Below are 21,562 nucleotides of genomic sequence, written 5' to 3'. Positions count from 1 at the left end.
TCTGGTATAGGGGTAGTCAGCCAGTGGGTTGGACTACCTGGTGTGAGGTAAGAGGTGGGGGGCAGAGGATGGCAGAAAGGAGTTAGACACCTATACTGCAGGCACCGCTGGTCAGTCTCGGTCATGAACATTGCCTTATACAGAAAGAAGTAAGACAGGTACCGTGAGGAGAAGCAAAACAGGGCAGAATGGTGAGGTGCTGGAAGCATTCAGAAGCCAGTCTGGAGGACCCACAGAACATGGTGAGAGTTCTTTACTGTTTTCCATTAGCAGTACACATACTTCAGATTATAGCACAAATATGTCAGTTTGTGTTTTGCTTAGCTGTGTTTTATTGCTTGCTTATGTGTACAAACCACAAATATTATTTAATGTGAATGTGCTTTAAATGTAGCATGGAGGGAGATGATTGTGTGCTTGGATTTTCTAGCACTGTGGTCCCATGAGCTTCTGCAGGGTTCCTCACAAATTTCTCTGGGGGAGTATTGCTGCTATGCTGCTCATTGTTATCATCGCTCTCGGTGTGACCGCGCATCTAGGACTACAGCACAAGACACAAGTAAGAATCCAGGCATTTCCAATTTTCAAGCATTTTTAAGGCAAGACACCAGTAAACCATTGTTTGCATTGGAAACATTTTTTGCTTTTATAACTTTTCTTTCATACTAGTGGAAAGAAAATATCCAATTTTTTTCTTATGGTTCATATATCATCGCCTGGCTGATTTATATACCATTTTACTTCTAAAAACACAATGAAAATGTAGTTGTATTTTGACAGTATTTTCGGATTTATGGAGTCATGAATATCCAAAATCCCCTCTGTAAAAACCTTTAATATATCAAAATGAAACAATGAATCTGGCTTTATCCAATGTTCAGTTTTCTTTAAATCTTTCCAAATTAGTGCCTATTTAATTACACAATTCCTTATTTTCAAATTTAAATGAAACATTTCAAAAACCTTTGCAAAAGCAAAATACTTGTTTTGATGTACTGTGTTTAATCAACAAGGAAAATATGGTGATATGACATCAGTGTCTTGCTTTAAACATTAGCTCTGAAAACGAAACTTTTCCGTACAGTCTTCATTGCAGGTTGTCAGAATTCCCGATCACACGGTTGACTTGATCAATCAGTCGGCTCTGATTGACAAGCACAACAGCATAGTGACCTACTCTGTGACTTCCCATGTCAACCACAGCTCCACAGTGATTTTTGACATGAGACACGTAAGGCCCTTTTCTTTCTCTACGGATTAGGCTTTTCCACTGAAGCTCAGTTACATTTCCCTATCGCTCTTCCTCAGAGGTTGGTATGCTATAAACCTGACAACCAGGACAGCTGCTTTCTTCGCCGGATGGAAAGTTTGGATTACGAGAATGTGCAATCTCAACTAAACAAGTCAGAGCAACAGGTAAAAGACTTCTGCTTGACGAGTCTCCTATTTTTGTAATGGGCCAGAAGATTGTGTGATTATGGCAAACTAATCTTACAATATTACATAATATTAAATATATACACTGCACTTTAAAAAAATAAACAAAATAAAAGGGGTTCTAAAAGGGCTTTTTCCCATCCAGCTATGCCATGGAAGATCCATCTTGGTTTCTTCGAAGAACTTTTCAGTGCACAGTTCATAAAAGAACCATTTATTTTCTTAGTGTGAAGAACATTTTAAGTATCTAAGCACCTTTTCCATTGTAAAGAACCTTTTGTCCAGTGGAAAAGGTTCCATGGATGTCAAAGGTTCTTCATGGAACCATAGGTGCCAATAAAGAACCTTTATTATTTTTGAGAGTGTACTATTCATAAGTTTGGGTCAGTAAGATTTTTTTGTTTTATTCAGCATATAGGTAATAAATGAATAAAAAATGACTATTTTATAATGTAACAAAATTCCTTTTTCAAATAAATGCTGTTTTAAATATTGATAATGATAAGAAATGTAACATTAGAATGATTCTTGGAAGATCATGTGACACTGAAAAATGAAAATTCACCTTTGCCATCACAGAAATAAATAGTCAAGTCTCCCATTTTTACCATATGAACGAGAATGTGTGTGTGATATTCTTTGGTGTATTTACCCGGATCTTGTTCTTTCGGACGCAGCAGCTTTTTAGGAACTTATACACCATATGTACCTAAACGTAAAGGTGGCTGGCACTTAACTGACACTTGAACGCGGCACCACCCCAGTGCTCTTGGGTAGATTAGAGAGCTCTTTTGGCTGCTTTCTCCTCCGTGACTCCAGAAAGGGAGTAATGGACCGCACCAGTTCAGGAGGGCTTTAGTGTAGCCGAGTCCGAATTCCACAGACCATCTGATCCACCTTGGCTGGATCGCATTACAGGATGGGACCACAGGGTGCACAATGGCCACTCTGTTGGCTTTTTCCTCTTATAAGTCACTACTGGAAAGGCAGAGCTCCCTTCCACAAACAGAGCAGAGACCTGTGTTGGACACACTTCTCTCAGCACTTAACAAGGTGATTCATGCGCTGGGTTATGATCTATGGGTTGACGAACCCATAAGTATCGCTGACCACTTAAAATCTTGGTCTCAGTTGAGATTTTTGCATCATTGCGCTTGATTAAAGCCATTAGAAAACTTTTTGGAAACTCAATCCATGGTCAATAGCCTTTTGAACAAGATTTCCAATTTTTGCTGCACAATGAGCTATTGAGAAGCATAAACTGCCTGTCGCAGACTCACTCAAGCATTACTCTGCTTCAGCAAGTGTCTATCTGATCTCTCAGAGGAGTAAGTGGTGTAATTACAAATGCCTTTTGTACTAGAGGAAACACTTAAAACCCTCAAGACACAATTATACGATTGGGAGTTATACTGCGTATGCGTTCACACAGGAACAATATAGTGAGCCTGCATCACATCATTAGAGGATAATTTACTCGGCAGTGATATACAGTGAGATATGTGATGATTCTCACAGGTTCGTCAGGTCTGGGTGGTGGGAAATCAGACTGAAAAACACACAGAGTTTTTGGGAGTGCTGTCTGGCAGTCGTGTGGAAGCCTCCTCCCTTCAAGAACCTCTTCAGTCCCTCTGTCAGCAGGCCTCTGTGTACTGGACTAGAAGATCTGAGGGTAAGAGTAAGTCAGTACTACAGTATTACATTGTTACACTAAACTGATCAAAAGTGAAAGTCAAGACATTTATACTTTTACAAACGATGAAAGTGAAATGCTTTCACTAAAGTATTAAGCAGCAAAATTTTCAATTTTTCTTAAAACACCAAATCAGCATATTATAATGACTTCTGCAGAATCATGTGACACTTAATATCAGTATAAAATAAATGCCAAAGAGACTTCTATCAAAAACTTGCTGACCCCAAACTTTTGAAGGAGTTATGATCAATCAGCCACATTTGTGGCATAATATCGATTACCACAGAAGACAAGATTACAATGACAGACACTTACAATAGATGTGAAAAAGGCACCAATTAATACTTATTATTATACATTTTTATATTATTTAATGGGTAAAGTAGTTTGTCATTTGTAAAGTAGTTGCGTTATGATGACGTTGTAAGATTAAGGCCTGTTTTCACAGAGAGGGTTTAGGTTAAGACAGGATTAGGCCATAGTTCAACTAGGACATTTAAGTATCTTTTATAAATGTGCCTTAGAAAAAACATTACTGGTGTGCATCTTGAGACAAAACGATGGCACTGATATTTTAAGATTTAAATTAAAACATGCATTTTAGTCTGGGAGTAGGCTTAAGCCTTGTCTGTGAAACCAGGGGTTAAGATTAGTTCAATTGTGATTAAGTTGTACATTTGGATACAACTTCACATAGAAAAGCTAGAAATGATATAATTTTTTACACTGAAATCATGTTAAAACGCATATAGTTTATACTGTATCTCGTTGCTATATTACTGAACCAGTGAATAATTTAACATTTACAAACTGGCCCCATTCACATCTTGTGTAAGTTTTTAAAGAAAAAGTTTTGTGTTAATCAAAATGCTGCATTGAGCTAAAATTGTAGCCTGAATATTCCTTGTTTAAACATTGGATGATCTGATTTTTGTGTCGAGAGAATGTATAGGAGAAGCCAAGAACATGCTGAGTAGCTCTTTAAAGAGCACAGTGTGACAGAAACCTAATCCAGTAGTGCGGTGAGATGGAGTTGTGACCTTTTTTAGAGTTGCAACCAGCAGAGCATGAACGAGGAACAGGACATTGATTATGATTGTCATCGGCACATCAATAGAAATAAGAACCTTGAGATTTCTTTCCTTTTTTCCTGAAGGTCCCGGGAAACAAAGACTTATTTACTTCTGCATCGACATCTGCTTTCCCAGCAACATTTGTGTTTCTGTGTGCTTCTACTACTTGCCAGAGTGACATTCCACTGACGGTGTATCAGCACACACCAGGGAAACAAACAAATGCGTTCACATCAATGAGAGCAACTGGAGAGGCTACACGAATGCCATATTTAATGCAAGTCTGGCCATGAAGGAAGGACCATCTTTTCATGTTATCTGCTAAATCCTTATCTTCGCATTCTGTAGTATTTAGCCCCTTTTCCAGTGGTGTTTGAACATGACTCGGCTCTAAGACTCACTCCAGCTTGTATCTTGTAACCTGATGCAGATGAGTAATGGAAAACACTGTTGGTCTACAATAAAGCACCATTGTGTTCAAACATTCATAGATATTTGAATGAGTATTTAATTCTAGAAAGGGAATAAATTCAGTGGTGTCTGGATAATAATCAAAAGCTAAATATATTTGACAACTCTTGTACTTGCATACAACTGAGTACATGCATCCGACAATACATTTGAATTTGCTACAATAAGGATACAACAGTTTTTAGATCAGTCATCATAATTAAGGGTTTTCTTTAATGCAACAAAAACTTAGATTTTTACACTTGTATGCAGTCCACTGAATACCATGGGGATGGTTATGATATGCTGATGTCAGGTGTTATGACCAGCAGAACGAGCTTCTTCTGCATACTATCCAAGCACACTGTCATTGAAGGCCAAACACACCACGGCCTTCTGATGGCCGCTGTACTCCCGTTTGATCTCACCGGTCTCCACACACCACAGACGTGCAAGGTTATCTGAGGAGGCTGAAACATATAAAAATAAACATATAAACAAATTCTTCACAAGATTCTACTGACAGCAACATACAGTTGTGAAAAAATTTAACAGTCTGCAAACTCAGGACAACTGAGGGACTGATACTCCAGTCAACTGAACAGTCAAATGCACCAAGAGTCAATATTTTCTTACGATATTAAGAAAAAGTATTACTTTATCTTGCAGAATATGAAAACAAATCTCTTATTGTTATAAATATTAAACATCTATAAGACTCAGACCCATTTTACATCTGTCTTTTACTACTAGCTACTAACATTTAAATTAATCATTTGATACAATGTACTTACAAACATATTTTCACATTGTACTTATATTTGAAAAATACCTACGAGTAACTAAATCTGTAGTATCTGTAGAAACTAGTGCTGCCAAATCGATTAAACGCAAATAATTATAATTTTTTTGACGCAAGTAGAAAGGGATAATTCGTCCATAAATGACTCACCCTCCACTTGTTCCAAATCTGTATGAGTTCCTTTCTTCTGTTGAACATGAAAGAAAATCCTTTAAAAAATATTGGTAAGCCATTGACTTCCATAGTATTTTTATTTTTTTCATATTATGGAAGTCAATGGCTATCGACAACTCTTTGGTTACCAATATTCTTGAAAATATCTTCTTTTGCAGTCAACAGAAGAGAGAAACTCATACAGGGTTGCAACATCTTGAGGGTGAGTAAATGATTACAGAATTTTCACTTTCAGGTGAACAATGCTATAGAGGACACCTCATATAAAGTGGGACCAAAGATTCTGCAATGGTCATTTAAACTTATGATCTTCTTGTATTAGTAAAACGTTTGAACTGTGTATGTTGTGTATGTTCACCTGTAACTATGTATTGTGAATCTCCAGAGAAGGCACAATCCCACATCCATCCTCGGGACGTCTCTCCTGGGTTGTTACTCTTTATACTCAACTCTGTCATCAGAGAGAAGTTGGAGGTTCTCCATATTTTACAGGTCTGGTCAGCAGAGCATGTGGCCAACAATCTAGCAAAGAGTTGAAAACATTGATAAACTGATTTATATAATAATTGTAAAAAAAAACAAAAATCACTGATCTCTCACTGTTCCTTAGTTTAGCTTTTTTGTAAGACACTTACGTGGAGTCTGGGCTGAATTTGCAGCGTAATGAGTAGCGTTTGTGAGCAGGGATCTTGGTCTTGGGTATCAGTTGTGTTACCTCATCGCCAATTCCTCCAGCCAAATTCCACACATAACAGTTGCCCTACAACCAAAAACAAACCAAACAAACCTGATTCTGATACAATATGAATATATGCAGTACACATTAGTACAACCTCATTAGTAGTGTGAAATATTGAATAAAATATGATTGTTATTGGTTACTGACCGAGCTGTTGACTGCAGCCATATAACTGGCATCGGGGTCGATATGGACTGAATTGACGGACACATCTGGCTCTGGGATGAGCTGTTCATTGTGGTCTGTTTTCAAATCCCAGATATGGATAACACCACTTTGGTCCCCAACAATTAATTCAGCCTAAAGCAAATACATTCAGAAAGAAAATGGACTTTTGACTAGTTTTCTTGTGAGTAGTAGCAGTAGCAGATAATAAAATATTACCCAACTGACCTGATTGGGATGAAGACACACACAATTAATAGGTGCATTGACTTGAAATATTCTTTGGCACTGTAGATTCCTTGACCTGAATGAAAAGAGTACTTTAAGAAACACATTTCTAAACAGCGTTTATAGACACATCAGATAGAATTCGTTACCTCAAGTCCCAGATGCGAGCCATGCAGTCTTCTCCACCCGTGTACATCCACCGCCCATCCTCGTGAAAGCCAACAGATGTGATGTTCTTGCTGACACCGTCGTAATTGATCACAGGGTTTGGATTATTTGAGTTTAAATCATACATGCGTATGTGTTGATAACCTAAAAAGCAAGAAAAAAAAAGTACAGTGTGGAAACTATACAGGCAGAGATGAAAGAGAAATAGTGTTTGCATCATTTACAGCTTTATACTTACCAGCAGCAGCAATCATGCTCCTATCAGGTGTTACTTCAAGGGAATTTACCTGCTGGTGTTTGAGTTAAGCATCTTTAAGGTATTCTTGCACCTAAATAAACTCACTAATCCTACTGTACAGGATGTACCAGCAGTTCCTTGTGAAAAAGAAGTACACTTCAGATAAGACTCCTTATTATGGAAGTAATTTACTTTAAAAAAAGAAAGTTTGCAATTAAATGAAAATGTTTAAATTGAATGTAAATTAAATGCAATTAGTTAAACTTGCGTGTGCTTTTTAACCCACTAGGACTTGAGTACATTTTTAAATGTAATTTCATAATTACTTCTATTGAAATATGGTTTAAGTGTATTGCTAAACGTATTAACAACCATTTATGATAACAAACATATATTTTAATGTAATTTCTACTAAAACTGGTATGTCATGTACTTAAATATGTGTAATTACACATTTGTAGTAATTAAGTTGCATTATATTTAATTATAATTATATTAAAGGTCAGTTAAAATTATAAAGTTCTTGCTTTAGTATCTTAGTCATAACATCAAAATAAGTGTACTTCTATAAAACATGACAAAAGATTATAGATAATGATTTAAAATGTACTTTAAACTAAAATGAAGTGTTACCAAAACGTCTAAACTGGCATTATTACAAAGTGTACACTTTTTGAAAGTGTAACTGTGTTAAGAAATGAGAAAATATTTAAAGTATACTTGAATTGCTTTTCATTTCTGTAATACATGATCTGCAAGTACGTGAAGGATACCGAGTCCTGGTGCTGGACGGTTCTCGTGCAGATGCCACTGTGAGCCTGCCAGAATCTAACGGTATGATCATATCCAGCGGTGGCGAGTATCACCGGATCACTGCCGACGGTGCCTTGATTCACATTCATGATGAGCTCAATATGCAGACCTAATGAAAGCTTCACAGGAGGATTTCCAGACTCGTTTTAGCTGAGGCTGATGATAACTTCATGGACGTAACGTTACTTTGATGCGTCTCTGTTCTTACCTGATGGTGAAGATTGCACTAGAAATCCGATTAGATAAATATAAAACTATGATTTCAACAACGAATTGAGCATTATTTACAGAGATGTCAAACATAAGCGGTGCTCCTTCCAAAACCGTCCGCACAGAAACAATTCCTGAATAAAAGGTTCCACAAGTATTCGATATTAAACGTTTTTATTTGTTATAGCAGTTACGTAAAATCAGTTTGTAACAAACAAGCATGGATACACCTAAATTAATTCGTTTACAGAGATCAATTTCAACACAATGAGATCAAATGGGACATTGGAACACAATGTTAAATATATATATAATTATTCACAACATATGCATTTAAACCAAAGTGAACTTAAAGCACAAGTAGGCCTACATTTTATTTGTTTTCACATGAGGAACCATGCTGTTTGGTTGCTGTGTTGCAAAACAGCATCAAATCACAAAGGAGGCAAAGTTTTGCTTCACTTCAACGGGATCAGCAAGTGCACATGACAAAAAGCTTGCCCTCATTCCACTTCTGCTTCTAGCAGATGGAAAAACCTACAATTTAAAATGCCGAGTGAGTTACATCCTTAAATATTCAGTTTTTTTAAATAAGTTGCAAATGGTAAACATGAATAACCTTTAGATAGATTTTGCATCTCTCCAGAAGAAACGTCCACTTCAGAGTCGTCCTTTGAGACTCCGACAGACGTAAAAACTCTTCTGTCTGTCAACATAAAATATTTTACGTTTACTCTTTGCAGGACATACAGACATCAGGACACATAAAGACAGTCTTGACTTAGCTCACTTTACAGCCCAGGGTTTTCTCAGCCACTGTGCCGGCCAGGTTGCATGACTGCACAGTCCCAGTGTGATCGCTGATGTCCACCAGCAGATCAAAGCCTTCATTGGCCTGGAGCTGTTGTCCTTGATTTGGACAGGCATCATTGGAACATGTCTCACTCTCCTCATTGATTCGAAATTTGCATTTGGCACTGGTGGAGAAGTTATTTGTTAAAACTCAGGCTTGTGAATAGTAGACCATTGCATAAAACTGTCAAAGCATGCACACTTACCATCTCTTGCGTATGACCTTTGAGATGGAGGAATTTAGTTCCAGAATTGTGATGAATCCAAATATTATGCAATGAAAGACCTCAGCATGTTCTTGACTTCTGGCTTTAAGCTTTTCCACAGTCAGAACATCACTAATGGAATCCACTGAGAAATAAATAGAAGGATACAGTTTTACTGGTAACACTTTACAATAAGATTTCATATTTTAACATTAGTTAACGACATTAGATAATAAGAAAAATACTTCTATAGTATTTGTTCATCTTAATGTCAATTTCAGCATTTATTAATACATTCATAAAATCAAAAGTTGTATTATTTAACGGACCTGAACTAATATGAACTAAAAATAAAGAATTGTGTTTTTGTTAACTAATGTTAACAAAGTTTATCAAATACTGTAACAGTAATAGCTCATTGTTAGTCAATGGTTAGGAATAGTTCACCCCGAAATTAAAATTTGATGAAAATGTTCTCACCCTCAGGACATCCAAAATGTATATGAGTTTCTTCCTTCATCGGAATACATTTGAAGAAATCTAAACTTTAAACTATCACCTCAAGCCACAAAATGAGTCCACAATCCATACTAATGATTCCTCCAGTGAAAATCACACCCCATGTTGTCCTCTCATATCAAATCCACCAACATATTTGTTTCACATGTAAACAGTATTTGATCTGTGCATATTTCTCTTCTGATTGAGACAAGAAGTCTTTTTCAATGGAGAAAGCAGTATTATGGATAGTGGACTCGTATCTTAGCCATAAGCAGTGGTTTGAAGTTAAAAATGATAGATATGTTTTTAAAACCTATAAGTAATCACAAGATTACTTGTAGATTATAGTTTTGTTTTTATCACTCTCATTCTGATGGCACCCTTTCACTGCAGAGGATCAATTTGGTGAGCAAGTAATGCAATGCTAAATTTAGCCAAACCTACTCAGACGAAAAAAACAAACTCATCTACAGTATTTCTTGGACGGGTTCATTTTTGGGTGAACCATTCTTTTAATGCATTAACTAATGTTAATGGCAACTTATTGTAAAATGTTTCTGTTTGTTTCTGTATGAACTGCACTATACATGCTTCATTGTTAATGCAGAGGTCCAGATACACCACGTGACTTACATTGCACATCGTCACCTGAGAGGATGTCTTGGTCATCCAGTCCTCCTGCTTCTAGCAGTTCCCTTATACATGTGTACAGCTGGTTGGCTTCTGCTGTATCTACAATGTAAACGAAAACAATTTTAGGATTTTAATGATAATTGTTAAAATATAACAATAATAAAAGTATTACAATTTTAAGTATTTAGATAGATTCTTTAATCTAGCATATCACATCGCTACCAGGGTTGAGGGTAATGATTGTCTTTGAGGTGGCTGTTGCTATCATACAGTTGCGAAAGCTGTCAAAAGTGATGCGGGCATCTGCAATAAACAGCACTGAGAGAAAATAGATCAAATGAATTTCAATCATCACATATTAGAAATTGCAAATAAACAGACAAATAAACATTATTATACCTGTTTCTCTTTGTGTCAGTGTTTGTACCAGCCTAATAGTCTCTTTATCCCAGCTGGGTGAAAAAAGTAATGAAATCACTCCATTTAGTGTTTGGAGTGGATATTTGTTGTTGTCGATTTATTTCATTTTTTTAATCATACTGAATATAATTATGCTCACCACACAAAAGGAAATGATTTCCCAGTGTCATCAAAGAGCTTTATTTCTAGCCTCTGTCCTTTGCGTCCATCAGATTTTGTAAAGAATTTCTCCTCTCCAATCTAAATAATAAAATCCCAATCATTGAAAAGGATAAAAAACACATCTGTACTTTTGCCCACCAGCCACTAATGCCAGGCTGTGTCAATTTCCCTGACAGTGAGGAGGGCTAGCAGTATATTGTTGGAATCTAACCGATTGTACAGCTGCTAGAATGTTAATAATGTGTCCATCCAGACTCTCTCCATTTGCAGTAATGTCTCCCAACGAATAGAAGTCCCTTGAGTCTTTAATTGGCATGTGGAATAGTGGCAGAATCCTGGCCTCTGTTTCTAAATCTGAGCATATCCTAATGCTTGAGTGAGTCTCTGTTAGCAACAGCCTGTAGGTACTGAAATAAAATATGTATCTCTTACAAACTTGCAGTATGATGACAGAGTTATGTTTCTTAGTTGTGTTTTTTTTCCCTTCATTTTTTTACCTGGGTGTTGAAGGGCAAAATCTTTCTTCTTTCTCATAGTCTTTGGTCACAACGAGGGGATTTTCAATTACAACTAAAACAGAAGATGCTTTTTTGGGTTACAGTGTCAATTCAGTGCATTAGAAGTTAATATTAGAAGTGTTTTTGTTAACAAGAGTAACTGGAATGTAAATGACTCATTACTACTTAAAATCTCACCACAATCCCCAATCTGAAAGCGACTGCTCAGTCCTTGTATGTATCCCTCATTTCCCCATGCAGACACATTGATAAAATGTTCTGGTAAATCTTTGATGGTAAAGCTGAAAGTAAACCTTTCAGAGCCAGCATCTGAAATAAAAATAAAAGACCACATATTATAGACTATATAAAGATAGAAAGACATAATGGAAATAGAATGCATGAACATCTATGTAATGGTAACCAACTTTTCCGGTCTGGAAATCCTCTTGAATCAGTTTTTCCAATTATCACTCCAACCACCTTCTGGAAAATGAAAAGGCTTTATTTATTTATTTTTAAAATTGAAAATATATTCCTTGCAGGTATTCTATTACAAGGCCAGTTTTTTAAAGAGCAACTTATCTGACAAAACTAAGCTGAGTAAACAGATATTAATCATACAATGAGTAATTCTCCTACTGCTAATGATTTATTCAAATTAAGAAACCTGCATAACCAGGCACTCAAAAACTACATCTTCTGACATTTGCTTCCTCAGCTTCTCACCGAGTGTGTGATGTTTATGTTTAGGTCACTTATTGGCACGTAGTTTCCAATTGGACCGTACATCATTTGCATACCTGAAAGTACAGCCACAACGAAAAAACGCTCATTATTCTTATAAATTAAGTGCTAAACTAGCAAAGGAGAGTCGTCAAAAAATGCTAACATTAGTAACTTTAATTTCAACCTGAAGAGCTAACGCTGAGGTTACTTAAAGCAGTTTCGTTGCTAATTGTTACTCTACTTTATATAAACTCATTATAAATTAATTAAACAATGTGGTGTTATTCGTTAAGATTAACAGCCACTACTAATCACCTTGGGAAATCTCGTTTGCTCCCTACACAGTCAAAGGAAGCAGATGAAGAAATTGGCGGGTCTCGAGGTTTGAAATGTAACATGCGTCATTTTGGCGGTTCAAAGCTTTACCTCACTGCGAATATTAGTGGACAAATTTTGATGATCCCATTTTTTTTTTTTTTTTTTTTAATTGTCATATCACTGTCTTCGATAAAATAAAAAATAAGTTTATACAATTTTGTGAGATTTAAAAAAAAAAAACTATTTACCTCTAAAAGTGCCATATTTTATGCAAAATATGCTTATTTTTATGTTATATATTTAATATTTCTTATACTTCAGTAAAAAAAAAAAAAAAAAAATCATCTCAGTAAGCCCAAACCTAAAATTTTGGTGACATCTGGTGACATAGGAAGAAGGTATAAAAAATTCGAAATATCTGGCTGTAGTACTCAGTGGCTGCATATAGGCTGGAATCTATAAACCATTGTTATAACGAACGTAACCTTTTCAATTTTATCACAAGTTAAAATTGTAGAATTTTTTAAAAATAATAATAAAAATTGTGTTGGGTGAGACTATACAAATATGTTTACAGACAAATCTGACCATGCTTAAAAGGAAAACATAAAGTAGGAGACATTTATTTAATTAAAAAAACATCTAATTTCAATACCTCAAAAAAGTGAAATGGTATAAAATTGTGCCAAACAGACAAGAATAAAAAATTAAGTAGCATAGACATTCTTTGTTCATCAACCAATCTTGCAGTAGGGCTTTAATCTGACTTTGAAGTGTGTGTGTGTCACAGTGGCTGATTAGCACACAAAAAATGCTAAGTCATAGGCTAATTAAATTCTTTGGTTTTGTATGTGTTTATATTCAACAAAATAAAAAACCACTGTAGTATAGGCTCATTCAATGCTTGGTATACGGGTGTGTGTGTGAGAGAATGAGAATTGTTGTATAGGTTCACCCCTTCATTTATGTGTATGAACTGCATTGTGTTGGATTTATTGATTTTTTTTTTTTGGACAAATAAAAAAATGCTCTGAATTTTAGTATTTCCCATTCATTTCCTATGGGAGCCCACTATTGTCCATGAAGGACAAATTAAGGATTTTTTCCTCTACCACTTTAGTTGAAAAAATAGCCAAGCCTTGTACCGCTCAAATTAAGTAAACTATAAAAAAAAAATAAAAACAAAAGACTTTGCCCAAATTTGTCCCAAAGGATGCTTGAGGGTAAATAAATAAAATAACAATAACGGAAACAAGCTGAATTTATTTTATTCATACTTTAATAGTGGAAAACAAAACAAAAACATACTTTCCATGTAACAGAAACATGAATTTAAAAATATTATGTCTTTATGGCAGATACAATTATAAAGAAACCGGATTCAAATTTGGTTGAACAAAAAACAACATGCTATGTTAAAATAGTTTTGTTCATAATAATCACCATCATGATAGTGCCCCGTGCTGTAAATTGCTTTAGGAAATTACTGAAGGTTCACAATTACCATTTTAAATAAGCAATATTCCAAGTGAATGAAGTAATTTCATTCATTCATCTTGCACATGTTCATATCAGCTTATACAGACAAGTATAAAAATAGAGCAACTACTTTAGTCTCTGTGGCATCCAGGACGTCAAAATATATCTGTGAACAGGATCTCCACTTGGGGCTTTTCCTTGTTCACTTCATGAGCTGAACATCCCGTTCCCACTGCGTGCAACAGCAGCCTCAAATACATGGATTCACCTCGCTTATTGTTTATCAACCTTTTCTGATTGGAAAAAAAGGTGGAGTATGAATTAAAATGGTTAATTATTCATGTAAATACGAATAAAGCCATTTTATACTGTTCAAATTATACAGAAAACTACATGTGGTGACTTACCTTTTGGGACAAACTTAAGCGAGTGACTGAATATTCAAAAACGTGATAAGCCCTCCTCCGGCCCATCATTCAGAAACTCATGGCCTAGTCCATTACTACACTTGCCACACAGAACCTGCATATAGGAACGGAAACATGCATAAACACACAGAAACATATTTGTGGTGTCTGTAAATATGAACTAATCTGATTCTGACCTTATAGGCTGTTAACGTCTCCATGTGTTTTGTTACACTGTCCTCTCGGATGGTCTCTGTGAAGGCAGGCCAGGGGGACGAATGCTCATATTTGGATCTGCTTGAAAAGAGTGGATGCCCACACTGGGAGCAAACATATATACCTGCAGAGAAACAATAAATCAGTTAACTATAGTCTGTAAAACAGACACTTTGTTTTCTTAGCTTTAGTAATATTTAAGCAAATTTCGCTACACCAGTTTTATAAACAGTTACATCATAATCTTCCTTCAAGGTAAAGGGAGCAGGTTGTGGAGAGTAAATAATGAAAAACATTACTTACCTGGTTTAAAATAATCTTTATAATACTCCTTCCCGAAAAGAGAACAAAATGACATTGTTTGCCACAGATCAGTAGATAAAACAGTGTATGTGCAGATCAAGCTGAGAAGCTAAAGGACTATGATGATCTGGTCACGTGACTATTACAAAACTGCGTAGTTGAACTTCCTCTGAACGACCATTAGGTGTCAGTGCAGATCAACCCAACACTCATGTCAACGTGGCCTAATGAATTCATTTAATTAATACAAGTGCTTTAATAAATTGATTCGTTTAAAAGATAAATTACATACATTAAGAATACAATAATTTAGTTTATAAGAAACCTCAACCTTTCAAAAAAGTAATGAAAAATAGTGGGGTTCAAAAGTCAAAGACCACAAGTGAAAATTCAAGTATGTTTATTTACTAATTTACAAACGCAAAAGAAATGTCAAGGCTGTCAGGTTCACATTTAAATATGGCATCTTGACATTTAACCCTATAAAGCCTTCTGCATCATGTTTGATCCACAAGAGGCCTCTAAATGATCATCATGAGAAAAATGAGAAAAAAATTAAATCGTGTGTGTATCAATTATTACACATCAGGCTTTTGAGGAACATTTATTTGTACATTTATCAGATATCACTGTATTGCATTGCATTATAGGATATGTTTTACCCCCCACAATATGACCACAGAGCTTAATGTTTCTGAATAATATTTATAATAATTATCTTAATAAGACATAGGCCCATATTGGGAGATATAGAACGACAACTGATATGTGATTTACATGATCAGAATTTGCATCTTACTTTTTGGCATTTTAAATAACAGTACCTGCAGCAAATTGAATATTTTCCTCAGTTTGGGCTTCTGAATAAAATTGTGTTTTTTCTCCTCCATGTGTATGAGCTCCATTTTCTTATTATATCAGTATATGGCATAAAACCCTGATGTATCATGTATAGATATATTTTGTCTAAAGGTTCAATCTAAGGTTCTAAACTGTAATAAATATTTATTTTGACTATTATTCAACTCTAAAAGGGGTTATGTATCCTGAGGGATACAAACATTTGAGAAGCTGCGGGGAGAAGCAGTGAAAGTCTAGGTCTTATTTCTTGGTTTCATTTTGAAAGGGTGTCTGTTGTGAATATTTAGATGAGGGGACTTTTGTTTCTACTTTATTTGTTTAGCTAACAGGAAGCATTTAAAACTGCATGGCCACCCGTAGTGGGAAATCTACTCACCCTCTAATAAAAGTTGATCTAGTTCACATATTTACACACGTTGGAGAGGACTTGCCTGTTTAAAAACTTATTCAGCATTAGCTTATTATGTTTACATTACAATTTTATTAATCAAATGCTTACATTTTTTTGTAATCTTTCTTTAAATGTTTTTATCTCAGGGGATACATCACTCAAGTATAAATCAAGAAATAAAAGCATATAGACTGGGATTTTGTGGCTTGTGTTTTAGAAAATCAAATCTTTTTATAATGTTTACAAAACACATATCTAGTCTGACAGTCAAGGTTCCATATTTGGTAACTGTTTTGTAATAGAAGTGATATTGTGACAGAAAACTGCATCAGAAAAATTCTATAGAGTATATTTTGAGTGTAACCCAGTGGTTATCTTTGGTATAGTGCCCAAACAAAATCATGAAATTGTATTATTTGAGTCCCAATAATGAAAAATAGCAATGAATACATTTTCTGATTTCTCTTTATGGTTTTGTTCTTTTTAGGGTTAATATGCCAGTCTTTAGAGGGCTAATATGCATTTATGGCTCACTGAAGGATCACAGTATCAGAATCTAAGATTCACGATTCACTAAATTATAATTGAAAATTAGTATTAGCAATTTTAGCAGCATTGTAAGTGTTAAAAACCTTGAAGAACATATTCACTTTTTTTTTTTTTGGTTGAAAAAGTGGGAGAAGAAAAAAAAACATTGCAGCCACTTTTAGTCTTGAAGATCTTTGCTTCTCAGATGTTTAATAGGTTATGCTCACTCATATTTGCAATAGTGTTTAAGTAACTCTGGAAGTTCCAACCAGTCCAAAGCCATTCTGTGAACAATGTGTTTCTGAATTGTCTTTCGGCAGAGTGTCTGCAGTGAAGCAACTAAAACACAGGAGAAAAAGAGAGGGATCATTACAGTCTGTCTGTTACAATGTGAGTCATATAATCATATTGAATCATATTAGTAAGTTTTAAACTGAAACTTACAGCCATATTCCACCTGGACAATCCGAACACTTTTAGTAGCTGCAAATACATCCACAACAGCATACAGAGGTTTATTGGTGGGGATCCTCTTGGCAGAGGCTCCCATGTCTTCACCATTGATAATAATGTGCATGTCGGCATACCCTTGTTCCTTAGGTATATAGACAACCCCTATCCGACTGCGACGAGCAGTGGGGGGTAGAGCGTTGGTTTTGTACAGATCATCCAGGATGTGACTGAATCTCCCGGGTCGACTGCGTCCTACCAACTTGTCTCTGGGTATGCCCAGGTTTTCTATATACAGGTGAGTGTCTGTGAAAAATGTTTTAGGCTTGTTTTCTGCCTTATCACCAACATTTGGCTGTTCACCACCTTCTACTTCTTCTTCAATGACTTTATTATGATTTCTTGTTATTGCAAATACCCAGCTGTCTCCCATATCCACTAGATCAGGCAGAGAGTATTCTGGCACAGTTTCCAGTGTTCGAGGGTCGTGGGCAGTAAGTCCAATCCTTAAATGACCACACCAACCCAGTTCTTTCTCTTCAATCTCCACTAGGAAGATCTCTCCAGGGCTTAAAGGGTCTTTACTGAAGCAGACGCCATTTGCAAAACTTTCTACTCGGGTGGCTTGAGTCTTCGAGGGGTCCAGTCTCACATTTGTCCCATGAACTGAATGGAATTCCATGAACTGATCCAAAACCGCTGCCATTTTGACAGTTTTCTACAAGTTAAATAAAATAAGAGACTTTGTAATAACTCAAGCTTGAATGTTTTGGTAGCCTGTAAAACAAATGGACAATGGATAAAAACTAAAAACTCACTCACTCAAGCAGAATATTTATATTATCCTCAGTGTTTACTGTCCTCTTCTCTGGAGATAGTCCTTGTTAAAAGCATGATCTTTTTAAACGATACATCTACCATGGTACCCTTGTGGCTTGGGAAGATTCTAGTTCTGAAGGGCTGACTATTTTTGACCTCCTGCATGTGTCGTTTGTGGTTTTAAATAGCTGACAGATATGGTGAGTGAAGAATAATGACTGGGAGGAGTTTTAGCCTTCAGATCAGAACTGCTCATTGACAATTCACTATCCACTCTTACTTATAGATCACGGTGTTCATTTAAAAAAAATAAAAAAATACTGAATGGTCCTCATAAGGAACAGAATGGGCTTGTGTTGTCTATTTTTCTGAGTAACATTGATCTTCTTAGTACAGAGATCTGTGCTAAGAGAGCTCTGCAAAGCTTTATCTAGGCCAAAGTAATTGTCCTCTTTTACCCCACCTCCCTAGCACAGTCTGAGACAGTGAAATATGACAGTCTACACTGTGGGAATGCAATACATTTTTCTCTTTTTTTTTGGTATCAAATTAAAAATAAATAGTTTCTTTTTTTATTATTTTACTATTTTAATGTCAGATTCTTTTATCTAGTTTATATACTCAGGAATATTTTGATATTAATCTGAAAGTGGTCATTATGATTGTGTCATGTAAATGCATTAACCTGATTTCTATAACCAGAAACAGGAAAGCACATATTCTGCTTTCTACAAATTAAAATAAGACAGTTGGCCTATGGCTTTAATCAGAATTTAAACATATTCAGAATATCCACCATAAATTTTATTTATTTATTAGACATTTTGTGACTTTTTAACACTCAAAATAAGCTTTCGGGTAATTCTGTAAAATTTACAGTCTTGTTCATTAATGTGCAGTACCCCATAAACAAATTAACTAAGCTGAATATTAATTTATATTGATATATAAGATATATGTTTGGAGTGAAGACTGTTTGTATATGATTTGTGGATTAAAGGGAAAAAATAAGGACATGAATTAGAACATGTTTAAGTTACTTTTTAAAATTAAAATTAAATTGTTGTACTAAAATGCAGCATAATAAACTGTAACAGTGAGCATTTCCAGTATTTTCAGTCAATGGCAGTTTATTATTTGTATTATGCAGCATATTACATTACATATTCCAGCAAGCATAATCAGAATATACGAATTCTGAAAGTGCTGTGCAAGTAAACGTGGTCACTGTTACAATTTCAGGACAAATGTAGAGTTTTTAGGGCCATCGGCGTGTCTTGTTGTGGCTTTATAAGCGTATGGATGTTAGGGCAGAGTTTTTATTTATTTTTTTAATCGGGATTAAAGTGGACTCCAGCCATGCTTCCTATAATCAGATTGAGGAGCTGCTGCTCGCAAAATCACATCTGGATGGAGCCTGTGAGGGGGAGGAGTTAGTTTCTATGGGGATACACAGCTTCACAGTGATATAACAGAGATGCACTGCGTACGTGTAGTAATAATTCAAAACTCCGGAGGATCTGCGCACTGTAGTCCAGATTTGCCGAGCGACACATGCACATCTGCACAGCCCTGCGGCTATAATGAACGATAAAAGCGCACATTGCTCTTTAACTGTAGCTTGTGTCATAAAGTCTGATGTCAAGCTGTGTGCAGACTCATGATTCATGCAAGACGGTTTAAGAAAGTGTCATCTTGTCTCTTCTCTGGGAATGATTCACGGAACTGCGACTGACTGTTACTGACAGAACGCAAAAGCTGGTCATTTTTGGGAGATCAGGCGATGGTGCAGAAATTGGGTGAGTTCATTATTTTGAAATTATCTCCATATTCAAAGAAAATGCAATTGCCAGTGCTTCTAAAATGTCACAAAGTTGCTTCAATACGAGTATCCTATTTTATATAGCTACTGCACGAATCCTACAAAGCAATCTTTCCTGTTCATTGCAACAAATTAAAGTGTATCATACTGCTCAGTATTAGTATCCATCATTGGCACTCGTCTCAGAGAATTATTAATGAATTTAATCCATCTGAAACATTTGCTTGCGTTTAAATCCAGTTCATCTGACATTAAGCGGTGCTATTAATCTGTTGAGCTATTTGTGTGTGTGTGTCAGACAGATCTAAAAGAATTTAAGTATTTTATGTATAGGCTAATATGATGTATTATAAACACATTTGCATGCAATTTTCCTATTTACCAATAATAAATTCTATGGAAGTTACACGTCTATTTACTGTCTATCATAGTTTGGTCCAGATGGTCGCCTTCCAGTAGGCTGTCCATCAACATGTTTTTTTTACTATTCATCCAAACACAGTAGCTCAGATGAGATGATTAACGGCATTGTGTGTCCAAGTCTGCCTAAGCTTAAATTAATAATCAATAACGTTTTATAGAGGGTGAATGTTTCACAATACATAGTGGTTTTACCCTGTTGTAAATCATAGCTGAAATTTGATAGGCATAATTCAACAGAATTTTAGAGAAACCCAATTTTATTCTACCACACCAGATTATGGTTTATGCATATTTTTATACACTTATAGCCTATACAGCATTGTTGATTGCTCAGAAGGAGCGACCTCTCTAACAACATGACAGAGGTCTGACATACCACATAGCGTAGATGTGCCCTTGAACAGTCTGTTGGTTTATTATTTCATCAGTCCATTTTGAATGAAGAAGGGATTAAAGAGAGTTTGCCAGTTGCTGGAGAATTGGTGTCACAGGGTTACATAACCACAGAACGCAGTCTTTAACTTACTTTTAAATGCCTTACTTGACCTAGAAAGATTGATTTTAATTCAGTCTGTTGATTGAACTAGAAAGCCCCATTTTCTCCTAAGAGATATATAGCTTAGTCCCTCACTGTGGTTCCCTTGATGTACTAAGTAGTATTTTAGAATGCTGCAGCCTACAGGGAAACTAATTACAATAAATAGGCAAAACAAAATGAATATCAGTTCTGGGTCACACTTTATATTAGGTGGCCTTAACTACATGTACTTGCATCAAATAATAAGTACAATGTACTTATTGTGGTCATATTGTATTTTAAAACACTTTTGCTGCTATTGAGGTGGGATACGGGTAAGGTTAGGGACAGGTTTGGTGGTATGGGTAGGTTTAAGGGTGGGTTAAGGTGTGAGGGATGGGTCAACAGTGTAATTATAAATGTAATTACAGAAATTAATTACAGATGTAATTACAAATAGGTATTTAAAAAAATATAAGTACAATGTAAAAACATGTATGTACACAATAAGTGCATTGTACCAAATGATTAATTTAAATGTAAGTACACAGCAGTTAAGGCCACCTAATATAAAGTGGGACCCAGTTCTGTTATGGTCTATAAATGTGTTTGTGTATTGTATATTTACAGTGGTGTGAAAAAGTGTTGGCCCACTTCCTGATTTTTTATTTTTTTGCATGTTTGTCACACTTTAATGTTTCAGATCATCACACTTTTTCACACAGGGCCATGTGGGTTTGGATTTGTTTTCCCTTCATAAAAAAACCCCTTCATTTAAAAACTGCATGTTGTGTTTACTTGTGTTATCTTTGATTAATATTTAAATTTGTTTGAT

At 35.6% G+C, this 21,562-nt stretch overlaps 4 protein-coding genes and 1 pseudogene across 7 annotated transcripts; 1 reads left to right on the top strand and 4 right to left on the bottom strand.

Annotated features, from left to right (window-relative positions):
* Window positions 1–10: 10 nt before the first annotated feature.
* On the top strand, window positions 11–4,384 carry LOC306857772 (BRICHOS domain-containing protein 5-like; the record flags this gene model as incomplete). The annotated part of the gene is made up of 6 exons (XM_079397904.1): window positions 11–242; window positions 431–559; window positions 1,085–1,231; window positions 1,309–1,416; window positions 2,956–3,109; window positions 4,290–4,384. The coding sequence occupies exons 1-6, from the start codon at window positions 189–191 to the stop codon at window positions 4,382–4,384; spliced, it is 687 nt and encodes a 228-aa protein (XP_079254030.1). The 5' UTR covers window positions 11–188.
* A 486-nt stretch (window positions 4,385–4,870) lies between these two features.
* On the bottom strand, window positions 4,871–8,322 carry LOC306857735 (target of rapamycin complex subunit lst8). 2 transcript variants are annotated; one of them, XM_079397852.1, is made up of 9 exons: window positions 8,192–8,322; window positions 7,944–8,102; window positions 7,171–7,222; window positions 6,914–7,076; window positions 6,765–6,840; window positions 6,519–6,671; window positions 6,268–6,392; window positions 5,991–6,154; window positions 4,871–5,126 (listed from the first exon to the last, which is right to left on the bottom strand). In XM_079397852.1, the coding sequence occupies exons 2-9, from the start codon at window positions 8,070–8,072 to the stop codon at window positions 5,008–5,010; spliced, it is 981 nt and encodes a 326-aa protein (XP_079253978.1). In that variant the 5' UTR covers window positions 8,073–8,102; window positions 8,192–8,322; the 3' UTR covers window positions 4,871–5,007. The 2 variants fall into 2 exon arrangements, with proteins under 2 accessions (XP_079253978.1, XP_079253979.1); XM_079397853.1 differs by having other exon boundaries at window positions 7,944–8,322.
* A 30-nt stretch (window positions 8,323–8,352) lies between these two features.
* Window positions 8,353–12,622, bottom strand: LOC306857712 (meiosis-specific with OB domain-containing protein-like). Of its 2 annotated transcripts, none has more exons than XM_079397815.1 (14): window positions 12,509–12,622; window positions 12,194–12,267; window positions 11,893–11,950; window positions 11,663–11,794; window positions 11,465–11,537; window positions 11,179–11,374; window positions 10,945–11,045; window positions 10,785–10,837; window positions 10,608–10,703; window positions 10,386–10,484; window positions 9,252–9,396; window positions 8,984–9,170; window positions 8,813–8,899; window positions 8,353–8,730 (listed from the first exon to the last, which is right to left on the bottom strand). In XM_079397815.1, exons 2-14 carry the CDS (start codon window positions 12,263–12,265, stop codon window positions 8,623–8,625), a joined length of 1,407 nt encoding a protein of 468 aa, XP_079253941.1. In that variant the 5' UTR covers window positions 12,266–12,267; window positions 12,509–12,622; the 3' UTR covers window positions 8,353–8,622. The 2 variants fall into 2 exon arrangements, with proteins under 2 accessions (XP_079253941.1, XP_079253942.1); XM_079397816.1 differs by having other exon boundaries at window positions 10,401–10,484; window positions 12,509–12,572.
* Window positions 12,623–13,755: 1,133 nt separating this feature from the next.
* LOC306857766 (methionine-R-sulfoxide reductase B1-A-like) lies at window positions 13,756–15,045 on the bottom strand (annotated as a pseudogene). Its single transcript has 4 exons — window positions 14,917–15,045; window positions 14,595–14,737; window positions 14,398–14,512; window positions 13,756–14,283 (listed from the first exon to the last, which is right to left on the bottom strand). The product of its transcript is annotated as a methionine-R-sulfoxide reductase B1-A-like (transcript).
* Window positions 15,046–15,300: 255 nt separating this feature from the next.
* LOC306857744 (neuralized-like protein 2) lies at window positions 15,301–18,151 on the bottom strand. Its single transcript, XM_079397869.1, has 3 exons — window positions 17,969–18,151; window positions 17,141–17,864; window positions 15,301–17,035 (listed from the first exon to the last, which is right to left on the bottom strand). The coding sequence occupies exons 2-3, from the start codon at window positions 17,850–17,852 to the stop codon at window positions 16,920–16,922; spliced, it is 828 nt and encodes a 275-aa protein (XP_079253995.1). The 5' UTR covers window positions 17,853–17,864; window positions 17,969–18,151; the 3' UTR covers window positions 15,301–16,919.
* Window positions 18,152–21,562: the final 3,411 nt, after the last annotated feature.

Source organism: Barbus barbus (assembly GCF_936440315.1).
Source record: "Barbus barbus genome assembly, chromosome: 38".
Lineage (NCBI taxonomy): Eukaryota > Metazoa > Chordata > Actinopteri > Cypriniformes > Cyprinidae > Barbus > Barbus barbus.
The sequence above is the reverse complement of the archived record's forward strand: the minus strand, read 5'-3'. Positions and strand labels throughout refer to the sequence as shown.

Excerpts from the sequence above, each read along its gene's own strand:
- LOC306857735 (XM_079397853.1), bottom strand. The coding sequence starts at position 8,072 with ATGAATGTGAATCAAGGCACCGTCGGCAGTGATCCGGTGATACTCGCC. Across the intron at positions 7,077-7,170 it reads GAGCATGATTGCTGCTGCTG|GTTATCAACACATACGCATG; the intron begins GTAAGTATAAAG and ends CTTGCTTTTTAG. Across the intron at positions 6,672-6,764 it reads TGTGTCTTCATCCCAATCAG|GCTGAATTAATTGTTGGGGA; the intron begins GTCAGTTGGGTA and ends TATTTGCTTTAG.
- LOC306857712 (XM_079397815.1), bottom strand. The coding sequence starts at position 12,265 with ATGCAAATGATGTACGGTCCAATTGGAAACTACGTGCCAATAAGTGAC. Across the intron at positions 11,375-11,464 it reads TTTTGCCCTTCAACACCCAG|TACCTACAGGCTGTTGCTAA; the intron begins GTAAAAAAATGA and ends ATTTTATTTCAG. Across the intron at positions 11,046-11,178 it reads TTCTAGCAGCTGTACAATCG|ATTGGAGAGGAGAAATTCTT; the intron begins GTTAGATTCCAA and ends TTTATTATTTAG.
- LOC306857744 (XM_079397869.1), bottom strand. The coding sequence starts at position 17,852 with ATGGCAGCGGTTTTGGATCAGTTCATGGAATTCCATTCAGTTCATGGG. Across the intron at positions 17,036-17,140 it reads TGTCCAGGTGGAATATGGCT|TTGCTTCACTGCAGACACTC; the intron begins GTAAGTTTCAGT and ends CCTGTGTTTTAG.